Source organism: Musa acuminata, chromosome BXJ3-2 (genome assembly GCF_036884655.1).
Source record: "Musa acuminata AAA Group cultivar baxijiao chromosome BXJ3-2, Cavendish_Baxijiao_AAA, whole genome shotgun sequence".
Classification (NCBI taxonomy): Eukaryota; Viridiplantae; Streptophyta; class Magnoliopsida; order Zingiberales; family Musaceae; genus Musa; species Musa acuminata.
The window spans coordinates 18,227,594-18,240,333 of record NC_088350.1 but is presented as its reverse complement, the minus strand read 5'-3'; the positions used below and the strand labels follow the sequence as shown (position 1 = coordinate 18,240,333).

Below are 12,740 nucleotides of genomic sequence, written 5' to 3'. Positions count from 1 at the left end.
TTGTGGAGGAAGGACCCAAATCTTCAGAAGTTTGCGAGACGATGCTCGTTAAAAGCTCCAACAAGCATCCACCCAATTCAAACAGCATGAGGCATTTGAGAGACTGGCGCAGTAAGGATGGTCTTTTCCTTCATCTGGAGGATCCGCAGGAACCAATAGGGATCAACACAACTCAGCCAACCCCACACTAGAGTCAGAGTCGTTGGCGAGTTGAAGTAGCAAGGCGGATCAAAGGTTCGACTACTCACAAACAGTAATGGAGAGCAGCTGGGAGCCAAGAGACGCATTGCAGTTGGAGCAGAAGATTGAAGACTCAGCAGAGGCGAGGAGTTGTAGTGTCGACAAAGGCTTCGACGAGGACGTCGAAGGAATAAGTGGGGGAGAATGTCACGGACAAACTTCTAAACAGGATGTTTGATGTAATGCTTATGTATGTCCGTGTCTTTTGGTATGTTAATGCTTTGTACAGCATGTAGAGGGACGGCCAAAGTCCCATTTTAGTTGAGTTGGTGGCCGCTTTAGGCTTGTAAATAAAGGTTGTGTCATGTGGACACGTGGGAGAGATTTTCGATCTGTAATGGACCATTTTACCCTTTGTTGTGCAACTGATCAGAGCTTGTAAAGTCTGTTTGTAATTTGCATTATCTATAAAGTGTTTTTCGGAGATGTTTGCTTATTGATCCCGAGTGAAGAGTTTTCTCTGTCCTGTTCTCTCTTTTGTGGGTCCTAAGGGACCATGGGAGGCTTCGGGGAGGCTGACCTTTGCGGACGGACACGCAAGGGTGACGTACGACTTAGGCAAAATCAGCTAAGTCCGTGGGGTCGGATAGAATAGAGGGATGGTAAATTAAAAAATATACCGGTAGAAGATGACCTTTTTATCATTCTCTAAAAATATTTTCATTCTCGGACTTTCCACACTAGCTAAACTAAACTAAACTAAAGGATCTGTGTAATTAGCTGAACTCCTTGGAAAGTAATCAGGAATATATATTTGCTCCTGGTCCCGTCGGAGCTTTTAGAATATATGACTGTTTGCTAATGGTCCCTTTTGTTTTCTCGTGGGCATTGTGCGTGCTGTCAAGAGTGTTGTGGGTTGCCACGCCTACCTGACATAGCATCTAGTTTTAGTTTATGACTACATCAACTTCAACATTATAATTTTTTTTATACAGCTTATAAAAAGGAGTTACAATATTATAACCAAGGAATTAGAGATGAATCAATCAAACGTATTTTTCTTATCATCTTGTGTGACTAGTGCCAAGCCTTCATCCTCCAAATTCGCTCCTTGAGCCAAAGCAAACCTAGTAATTATCCAAGTTTATTTTTATTATCCTTTTTCTATCTTCCTAGTTTCTCTACTATCAAAAAAATATCCACTACTTATCCTACATCATATTAGTATTAGAGTTTTTGGTTTAGACAGATGTTTCACCATCATGATCGATCTAAATTTTAATTATTTGAACTTGAGTCGAGTTTCTACACGGTAGAAGCAAATGATGGAGTAATTTAGTTTATATATTATTTGAATAAATTATATTAGTTAGAAATATTTTGCATATGCCATAAGTTATCATATAATAATATCTTCTCAAGATAAAAATAAATTAATAAATAAATACAGGATAGAGCTGTAGAAATTGTTAGGAATGGGGTCGGCACTAAGAGGGGGGGTGAATTAGTGGAGCGGTAAAATCGTCGGTTTCGTGAAATCTTCGTACGTTGAAAATCGATCTCGGAAAGTATTTAACTTTAAAACGTTTGCAAGAATGTAATGAGCAAGTGAAATGGTTTGTAGTAAAGTAAATGACAATAATAGAAATGCAAACCAGAGAGCACGCCAATGGTTATCGTCGACCTCGTTGCGAATCTACGACTACAATGGGCAACGTGCCGACCGCAGCACATGCAGCCACCGTACGCGAGCATCACAGTTCCCATACGACGGCAGGCTGCATGCGGGTGGAACCCGTCCATGCGGTAGCCGCACGTAGGCAGAGAGCCCCGGCGTTGGCCGTGCGCGAGCAGCGACCGCGTGCAGGCTAGAATTGTCATAGACAGCCGCGCACAGGCGGTAGCCCCATGCACAGGCGGCAACCGCGCACAGGTGGTAGCCCCACGCACAAGCGACAACCGCGCCGTAATTAGCAGCGATAGCGCCGCACACGTAAGCGGCGCAGCAAAGGCAAATTAGGATTTTTGGCATAATTATAATTTTACCCTCGAGGTTAGGGTTTTGCAAAATTATAGTTTTGCCCTTTGTAAATTTTGTAATTTCAGTTTATGTTCTATCAATATATTTATGGTTTTGCCCTCGGGTCTAATTTCTGCCAAATTATAATTCTATAATTCATAAATCGAATATTTCCAATTTATATCCTTTCAAATATTTATGGTTTTATCAAAATTAAGAAATTTAGTTTATATTCTCAATTATAAAATCGATAAATGTGATTTCTTATAATTATGATTAATTTTAATCATGATTATATTTTTTGATTATTTGATTGGATTTAATTTTGATTTAAAAAAATATAAATTATGGTTTACTTTATAGTTTTCTCATATGAATTATTGATTATACATGTGATAAATAAAATTAAAATCTAAATATTATTTTTAAAATTTTATTTACTTATTCATATGTATATATATGAAATTATGAAATAATGTATACCTTTCATATGAATGCATGATTTATATGAATTATTGATTATACATGTGGTAAATAAAATTAAAAAATCCAATTATTATTTTTGAAATTTTATTTACTTATTCACATGTATATATATGAAATTGTGAAATAATGTTTACCTTTCACATAAAGGCATGATTTATATGTTATCATGATCATTATTGTTATTTATTATTGAACTACTTAGTATTAATGTTTAATAATAATTATTATTATTTTATTATTAAACTGTTTAGCATTAATATTCAATAATTATTATGGTTATTTTATTATTAAACTGCTTAGCAAAAATTAAAAAAATTGATGAATATTATTTGTAATTTATTTTCCTAAGTTTTATCTGACTAGTAGCTATCAAAGTGGCTTAGGATGATAGACTTTTATGATATTAATTACAATAAAAGTTTTATTATTTATAGGATATTTTATATTTTATTTTATATTATTGCATTAGTCTTGTAGCCACCAAAGTGACTTGGACTAATGACTTATAAAATAATATTAAGGAATTAGTCCTAAATATTTTATTACCGATTGTAACTAGCGCAAAGAAATATTTAAAGGTTATTGAAGATAGATTTAAATCTGTTGATAAGTCATTGGCTGGCACGTTAATGAAAGAATTGACTACGGCTCAGTATGATGGTACTCGAGGAATTCAGGATCACATCCTCAATATGGCAGACAAAGCTGCAAAACTTAAAATATTAGGCATGAATGTTGATGAGTCTTTCCTCGTGTAATTTATTCTCAATTCTCTTCCTTCTCAGTTTGATCCATTTAAGATTCACTACAATACAAATAAGGATAAGTGGGACTTGAATGAGTTGACTAGCATCTGTATTCAGAAAGAATTAAGATTAAGACAAGAAAGTTCATATAATGTCATTACTACTACTCAAGGAGTTGGTAATAAGAAAAGAAAATTGAAGCATTATCAATCAAAGAAACTTGCCGTGTCTAGAAATGTTAAATAGACTAATGAAAAGAAAGCCTTTACTGTAAAGTGCTTCTTTTGTAGCAAGAAAGGACAGTGAAGAAGGACTGCATTAAATGCAAGACTTAGTTCGAAAAGAAAGGTATTAACTTAACCTTTGTATGTTTTGAAACAAACATTACAGAAGTTCCTTCTAACACTTGATGGATTGATTTTGGTGCTTCAACTCATGTTACAAATAATATGCAGGGATTTCTTTCAATTCGGAAATCAAAAGAACATGAAAGATTCATCATTATGGGAAATCGTCTTAAAGCGAAAGTGATATCAATGGGAACTTATCGTCTACGCTTAGAGACAGGTCACTTGATGGATCTTGTTGACACATATTATGTCTATACAATTTCTAGAAATTTAGTTTCTTTTTCTAGAATTAATGAGTTAGGATATTGTCTTTCTTTTAGTAGTGGCAAACTCAGCATATTTTATGATTCAATAAAAGTTGGTTCTGAAATTCTGTGTGATGGTTTATACAGAATTAATTTGTATCTTGAGTTTACAAAGACATTAATGACTCTACAATTAAGTGTTGGATTGAAACATAGTTTCAATAATGAAAGATCTTCTATATTGTATGCATATCTCCAAGGAAAGAATTAAAAGATTAGTGAAGGATAATATTTTGGAACATTTAGTTCACTGATTTTGATGTTTGTATAGATTACATTAAGAGATAGCAAACTAAACATATAAAGAAAAATGCCACAAGAAGTAAAGAACTCTTTGAGATTATTCATACTGATATTTACGGACCATTCCATATTCCTTGTTTTAGTAGAGAAAAATATTTCATCACATTTATAGATGATCTGTCCAAATATGGCTATGTTGATCTAATACATAAAAAGTCTCAAGCCGTTGATACTCTTGAAGTATACATAAATGAGATTGAGAGACAATTAATTAGAAAAGTTAAAATTATTAGATCTGACAAATGTGGTGAATTTTATGATAGATATGATGGATCTTGTCAGAATATTGGTCCTTATGCTAGATTCCTAGAACAACGGGGTATTTGTGCTCAATATGCATTACCAGGTGTGCCATAGTAGAACGCTGTTGCTGAAAGGCGAAATCGTACTCTGATAGACATGGTTAGGAGCATGATGAGTTATTCTTCTGTACCTGAGTCGATGTGGGGTGAAGCTCTTAGGACAGTTATGTAAATCTTGAACAGGGTTCCTAGTAAATCAGTTTCATCGACTCCATTTGAGTTATGGACTGGTAGGAAGCCTAATTTAAGACATTTACATATTTGGGGGTGTCCTGCAGAGATAAGAGTATTCAATCCACATGAAAAGAAATTGGATCCAAGAACTATTTTAGGATATTTTATTGGTTATCCAGAAAAATCTAAGGGATATAGATTTTATTGCCCTAAATATAGTATGAGAATAGTAGAATCCAGTAATGTAAAATTCCTAGAAAATGACGAAATCAGTGGGAGTGAAAAATCTCGAAGGATTAATTTTGATATCGAGGAGATTCAGGTTAATTCTCCCATATCATCCCCTATTCGAGAAATTGTTGTTCCTTAAATCAATGAGAGTATTGATGAGGGTGGACAACAAAATAACATCGAAGAACTCTCAAATGATGTTGATGTCGCCGCTCATGATCTTGTAAAACAATCACAATTGATAGATTTGAGAAGATCTCAAAGGAAAAGGAAACATGTCATTTCTAATGATTATGTGGTATATCTACAAGAATCAGATTATGATATAGGAATAAAAAAAGACCCCTTATCGTTTTCACAAGCTATAGAAAGTAACGATTTTGAAAAATGATATGATGCAATGAAAGAAGAGTTAAAATCAATGGTCCAGAATGGTGTTTGGGATCTCATTGAATTGCCCAACGGTTGTAAAAGAGTCGATTGTAAATGGGTCTTTAAGATAAAACATGACTCAACGGGCAATATCGAACGATATAAAGCCAGACTTGTGGCCACAGGTTTTTCTCAGAAGAAAGGCATCGACTATAATGAGACTTTTTCTCTAGTTTCAAGAAAGGACTCATTAAGAATCGTCATGACATTAGTAGCTCATTATGATCTTGAGTTGCATCAGATGGACGTGAAAACAATATTTTTGAATGAGGATCTGGATGAAGAAATCTATATGGAACAACCTAAAGGATTCATTGAAAAGGGAAAAGAAAATTGGGTTTGTAAACTTAAGAAATCCATTTATGGCCTTAAATAAGTTTCCAAACAGTGGTATATAAAATTTTATAATACCATTACTTCCTTCAGATTTAAGGAAAATACTATTGATCAGTGTATATACCTAAAGGTAAGTGGGAGAAAGTTTATTATATTGGTCTTATATGTGGATGATATTTTACTTACCAGTAGTAATCTTGGTTTATTGCATGAAACCAAGATATTTCTCAATAAGAACTTTAAGATGGTTGATATGAATGAGGCAGCCTATGTTATTGGCATTGAAATATTTAGGATAGATCTCAAGGATTATTAGGATTGTCTCAGAAAGGATATATTGATCATATCTTGAAAAGATTTAATATGCAGTTTTGCTCAGCCAATGATCTATTACTAGAGGTGAAAAATTCAATAAAAACTAGTGCCCAAGAAATGACTTAAAAAAGAATCAAATGAAGAATATTCATTATGGGTGCACAGTTGGAAGTCTATTATATGCTCAAACCTGTACAAGACCAGATATCAGTTTTGCAGTTGCAATGTTGGGAAGAAAAGGAACCCAGGAATGGAACATTGGAAAGCTGCAAAGAATGTAATGAGATATCTACAAGGGACGAAAGATTATATGCTCACATACAGAAGATCAGATTAGCTTGAAGTGATAGGATATTCAGATGCTGATTTTGCAAATTGCCTCGATAGTAGGAAGTCAACTTTAGGATTTATATTTATGCTAGCTGGTGGGATAATTTCTTGGAAAAGTGTAAAGAAATCACTTATTGCATAATCAACAATGGAAGCTGAATTTATGGCATGCTTTGAGGCCATAAATCAAGCTTTATGGCTGCAACATTTTATCTCAAGACTTGGTGTAGTCGACTCAATTGCCAAGCTGCTGAAGATATTTTGCGATAACACTGTAGCAGTTTTCTTCTCTAAGAATAACAAGTACTCTAATAGTTCCAAGCACATTGAGATAAAGTACTTGGTGGTTAGAGAAAGAGTCTAGAAATGACAAATGTCAATTGAGAACTTGAGCACCACTATGATGATTGCTGATCCATTGACAAAAGTCTTACAGTGTAAAATATTCAAAGAACATGTTCTTAGAATATGACAAAAGCTTTACACTACTTTAATTGTCTCATTCTGATCGAAGCATCCTACGTCACTAAAAACGCAGATCAAATCATAAATACTTATTAATTTGTTTTATCATCAAAATATGAGATTCTACGAAAATCAAATTCATTAATGATTGAAGATTACAAATCTTGATGGAAGATTTTAAATATTCATCTCTACTAATATTCTATCAATTAATAATATCATTAAATAAAGAATGCATCATGGATCAGATAATAAATAATATTCATCTCTATGAATATGAATGTGATAACACGGTAAAACTATCCAAAAATAAATGTCAAGGAATTGAATGCCTTAATAACTCAACCAAGATCTCATACAATAAACAAATGTCTATCTTGTGTCTATTTTTTTTATTTTCCAACATATATAATATGATATCTTTTCTAATAAAATTAAACCCTAGTAGCTCATATTAAAAGTCTAAAACTTGTAGACTATGGTCCTCTTTACATGGGAATCAATATTAGAATTTGGAAAGTGTTTTAAAAAATATAAATAATTTAAATCAGCAATGCCGAGTAAAGATCTCTTAAACATCCTCTCTCTCAAATTATGTAATAAAATTAATAATATATCATGTATAAATATCAAAAGTCATAATAAGTATCAAATAATTCAATCATAAACCTCAATAAAAAGATCAATAATAGATGGAATAGTCATCTAACTACCATATATGATAGTTTATTCGATTTTCAAAGTAAATTATCCTACCATCTTATTGGTCATCCTAGCCAAGACATACCATCTCATGACATATAGGTCTTGGGGACATTACTATCATGTAAAGTCATCAAAAAGTAATCAAACCACAATGATAGCATCATATGAAGTCATACCCTTATCGATCCTCAATTAAGCTGAACATTAGCTGAATTGATACGAATTGATTTGAATTGGTACAATTGACTCAAAGTCAACTATAACCTAAAAAATAAAATAAAAATAAAAATGTCAAATTCCAATCATACAATATTAATTTATTCAGAACGGTATCTAATTAATAAGATTAAAAAAAAAATATTATTTCATGAATTAAAATATTGATAACTAATATTTCCGAATTTTAAGAAAATAACCAATATTTCCACCTCAGCCATATATTTGGTAGTTTCACCATATCAACCAAAACTTTGGTCTGTACTCGACAAACTTTGAGTTCAAAGCTAGAAGTGCATACCTAAAATAATACTCCTAATATATATTTTTTGCAAAGGGTGACAGAAAGATCAAACCAGAAGCTGCCGGCCAACCACCTTGGATGCGTCTCCCTCTCTCTCTCTCTCTCTCTCTCCGTTCTTTTTGCATTACGTCTGTCTTCCTATCACTAAAATAATAATAATAATAATTAATACATGATATCGTAGCCGTTGTGGTCAAAGTCAATGATTCTCTCTCCTTAACATCATGACACAATATTCGAATTATTCTGAGGAATGGAGTCTTTCGTGGACTTGCAGGGAAAGCAGCAAAGAGCCCTGTAGTGGTAATATCTATTTGTACCTGCAAACTCGACCGTCTCTCCTGCTCTTCATCTCCCTTTCTACTGTCTCTCCTCTCCCTCGTTGACCCCATCATGGGGCACCCGAAACCTGTGTTCTTCTTCGGCGTCCTTGTCGCAGCTCTCCTGCAGTCCTTCCCTGTAGCCTCTCAAGAAGTTGGTATGCGATTTCTTGGCGTTCGTTCCATCGTCTGCAACACCAAAATCTACATCACTAGCTGTTGACAAGCCTGTTGCTCGCAGAGGATGAGAAGGAGTTCAGCTACCAGAGGGGGAGCCAGATTGGACCAGAGCACTGGGGGGAGATCCACCATGAATGGGCTGTCTGTGGCAAGGGTCGGACGCAGTCTCCCATTGATCTCTCCGACGAGAGAGTGCAGGTATTTCCCTGCTTGGGCCGCCTTCGCCGCTCCTATCGCCCGGCCGACGCCATCCTCAAGAACCGTGGTCACGACATCATGGTAAGCAACTTATGCGCTAAAAGTTTTTCCCATAAAGGCTTTTTATTAAGATGACCAGTTCCTCGCCGTGCGAAGCTCAAATGGGAGGATGAAGCAGGAGGGATATGGATCAACGGAACAGAGTACGGTCTTAAACAGATGCACTGGCACTCGCCCTCTGAGCACACCATCAATGGCCGCAGGTGTTTCATCTTCTCGATCCTCGGAAGAAACAATTACTTGGTAGGAATAATAATTTTCGACCCATCCAACTCGCTTGCATGTGATGTTCTGCTGCTGCTGTAGGTACCCCATGGAGATGCACATGGTTCATGAAAGCGCCGATAATAAAATCGCAGTCGTCGGCATTCTCTACAAGATTGGCCACCATGATCCGTTCCTTGCCGAGGTCTGTTCTTAGCGCAAACAAATCGTTTTCCTGGCCTAGCATAATGGCCATGTATGCTATTCATCATGGTCACAAGGGGAACAGATCATCCCGAAGCAAAACTCCTAATGGAAATCATCCAAAAAAAAAAAAAAGACAAAGTCGATGCCTAGTAGCAAAGGTTTGTAAGAGCAACGACAATAATCAACTAATTGGAATTGGCTATATGAATCTTTGCGTGCCATAAAGCGATTTACAAGGAAGCTAATATCATGGTTGATCAAATTTTAATGCAGAATTGGCATCTGATTCAGAAAAATCTAGAGAAAAATCAAGTGACCACTAATAATTTAGTCTCAGTTAGTTGGTTTTGCCATGAAGAACTGTTGTTCTTGGCAACATCAACTTGAATAAAATGTCTTGAATTACTCAACATTGTTTCTTGTTAGTTATCTCTCATCTTGGAATTTTGGTATGCACAGCTGGAGAGATACATTGAGACGATTTCAGATAAGCATGAGGCCGAGGAGGTGGTGGGCATGGTGGATCCAAGGCACGTTAGAAAGGGAAGTAGGAAATACTACAGATACACTGGATCTTTGACCACTCCACCTTGCACTGAGGGTGTGACTTGGACCATCATAAAGAAGGTCAGCTTGATGCACATGAACCAAACATCAAATGAATTGCCGTATGCAGTTCATCTGCTATAAATCCTCGAAAAAGGTTTTGTATGAACATGGAAATGAATTGTTTCTGTGGTGTTTAGGTGCGGACAGTGTCAAGGGAGCAACTGGCCCTTCTAAGAGAAGCTGTCCATGATGTAAGTAACACACATGCTTTTACAGCTGTTTTTCCAGCATAGGAGAGTTCTTACTTTTGCCACTTAACTTGCAGGGCTCAGGGATGAACGCAAGACCCACCCAAAAGATGAATAAGAGGATTGTCGGTTTATATCGGCCTCGACCATATCGATATCGATGACTATGTATGTTCTTCGCGTAATACTTATTTTCATACAAAACCTCTGTGAAATTTGAAGATGAAACAATATCTTGCACTTCAATATTGGAATATCAACCAAAAGATGGTTTAAAATTGTCACTCTTTGCTATGTGACTGCAATTTTTATATGGTCTTTTTATGCCAAGGGATTTGGATTGTCACAAAATTTAGTGATTGATCTTCATTGGATGATGCTTGGTTCTTTCTTGAGATTACACAAGCATCTTGATTTACAGATAGCATGATGGAGAAGGGATGCATATTTATTAATATTATTAATAGCAGCTTTATTGAAACTAAAAATCTACTAGATCAGGGGTGATAAAATCATCATGCTTGCTGGTTTTGGTGCCAAAAATCTCTGCTATTGTTAATCATTTGAGATAGATAGTAAGTCTATATTGTTAATAGTCTGATCCTTGGCCTTTTTATGTTCTAATTGCTATCATCCACCTTTTCTAAGAAGGAAACTTAGGTGGGTAAGTTATTAGACCAATTTGTAATGATGTGTGATGAAAATCTTGTTATTAGTGCTTTGGATTGACCCTTGCTTCAATGGTCTTTTTTTTCTCAACAAAAATATTCCCAACTCTTATGATGATGATGATGATGATGATGATGAAAATGGACCCTCGATATGCATGATTTTGGTTTTGCATATGTAAATGGTTGTTCCAATTTCATGATGTTGCAACATACTTCGTTAGGCAATAAAGATGTTACTCTGAAAAACCTTATGTTTCCTTTTATTCTCAAAATTTGTTGATTATATTTACAAGTCTATAAATAGGAAATTAATTACTATTAAATCTATTTTGGTTGTTAGGGAATTGTTGTTGATACCTCTTGCTCTCTTCAATTAATTTCTTTTATATTATCACTTATACGATTTGAATCGTCTTCGAAAATAATGTTGGATGAGAGCATTACCTTGTGTCGATACATTTAAAATATTTCTTATTTTGTTTTTATTTTCTTTCTAAATCTATTAATGACTTATAGGTTCTACTGTCATAGTCTTCTGATTTTCTTAACTAGTTCCTTGAATTAATGAAAATTTGTTCAAATGTTTTCTAAGTTTCTTGGAATTAAATGAGACGAGAAAGAAGAAAAAAATTAAAATCCTTTTTTTTGCATCCTTTCTGCATCCTATGTGCATCTTGTTTGTATAAGGTAGGATTAGCTTGATTTCACTCACATACTGGTTTGTGTTTTTGGATTATTTGAAACTCGAGGATCTTAGGACAGCTAGGAAAGCTGTTGTTGGATTTGGAGAGAAATATTTGCAGCACCTCATAAAATATATATATATTTTTTGTTTGTTTGTATCCCAGAGTGATCAAAGCTAAATCCCCTATGGCAGGGCTGGATTTCTCATTCTAAGACCTAAAGAACAATTTGTGTTTGCAGAGTGATTAAAGATAAAAAATTCTGATGGATTTCTTATCAGGTGAATTTTGATGCTTTCTAAACCCCACAGCAGAGATGATCATGCAAAGGGTGTTGAAAGCAGTAACAAAGAGTAGCAAAGAGGAGAACACCATCCCCATACGATGACAATGACAAGAAGAAGGAAGCATTAATTGATTCATCATGTTCTCACTCTTAATTAGTATCAAAGAAGCATTCATTCGGTGATCTTACAGAGTAAACTGTTGCGACGAGCCATGAGTTCCAGCTGATGATCCAAGGCTTTCTGCTGCCACCTTCCACCACAAGTGTATTGCAATGTTCATTAGTCGCTTCGATTACCCTGTAAATCTAGTTTGTATTTCTCTTCATGCCTTTTTTTTTTTTTATATTACTAACTAATTTAGTTGCTCACTACTTTTATTTATATTCTAAGTTAAATATATTTCTGATATGGGTTTCATCGATCAAAGTTTCTAAATCGGAACGTTATTTCGAAAGCACTAATTCACCTTCTCCTCCTCTCTCCTCTTACTACTTTTATGATCATAATAATTCATATTAGAGCTTGGTTCTCTCGGTTGGTTTAACATTCAAGAGATGTTAAATGATTTTTTCTGATAATCAAGAGGGTCATTTTATCACTCATCCTTTTATGTTTAGTGGGACCTACTATACTTATTGGAAGACACAAATGCGAATTTTTTTTATTTCTATATATTTTGATTTGTGGAATGTCGTTAAACGTGGGTTTTCAAAATTCTCTAGACCAATAAATGAATAGAATGATCTTGAGAAGAAAATATTTTCTTTAAATACTAAAGCTATAAACGTTTTATTTTATGCTTTAGATAAAAATGAGTTTAATCATGTTTATGTGAAACTGCATATAATATTTGGTATACACTTAAAGTTACTCGTGAAGGCATAAATAGTGTAAAAGAATCTAAGATTAATCTTTGGTACATAGTTATGAATT

General features: G+C 34.7%; 1 protein-coding gene across 3 annotated transcripts; it reads left to right on the top strand.

Annotated features, from left to right (window-relative positions):
* Nucleotides 1–8,473: 8,473 nt before the first annotated feature.
* Nucleotides 8,474–12,272, top strand: LOC135630804 (alpha carbonic anhydrase 7-like). Of its 3 annotated transcripts, none has more exons than XM_065138020.1 (8): nucleotides 8,474–8,678; nucleotides 8,762–8,979; nucleotides 9,055–9,161; nucleotides 9,265–9,367; nucleotides 9,829–9,996; nucleotides 10,116–10,169; nucleotides 10,244–10,334; nucleotides 11,832–12,272. In XM_065138020.1, the coding sequence occupies exons 1-7, from the start codon at nucleotides 8,594–8,596 to the stop codon at nucleotides 10,328–10,330; spliced, it is 822 nt and encodes a 273-aa protein (XP_064994092.1). In that variant the 5' UTR covers nucleotides 8,474–8,593; the 3' UTR covers nucleotides 10,331–10,334; nucleotides 11,832–12,272. The 3 variants fall into 3 exon arrangements, with proteins under 3 accessions (XP_064994092.1, XP_064994091.1, XP_064994090.1); XM_065138019.1 differs by having other exon boundaries at nucleotides 11,835–12,271; XM_065138018.1 differs by having other exon boundaries at nucleotides 8,475–8,678; nucleotides 11,802–12,268.
* Nucleotides 12,273–12,740: the final 468 nt, after the last annotated feature.

Excerpts from the sequence above, each read along its gene's own strand:
- LOC135630804 (XM_065138020.1), top strand. The coding sequence starts at position 8,594 with ATGGGGCACCCGAAACCTGTGTTCTTCTTCGGCGTCCTTGTCGCAGCT. Across the intron at positions 8,980-9,054 it reads ACCGTGGTCACGACATCATG|CTCAAATGGGAGGATGAAGC; the intron begins GTAAGCAACTTA and ends CGCCGTGCGAAG. Across the intron at positions 10,170-10,243 it reads TAAGAGAAGCTGTCCATGAT|GGCTCAGGGATGAACGCAAG; the intron begins GTAAGTAACACA and ends CTTAACTTGCAG.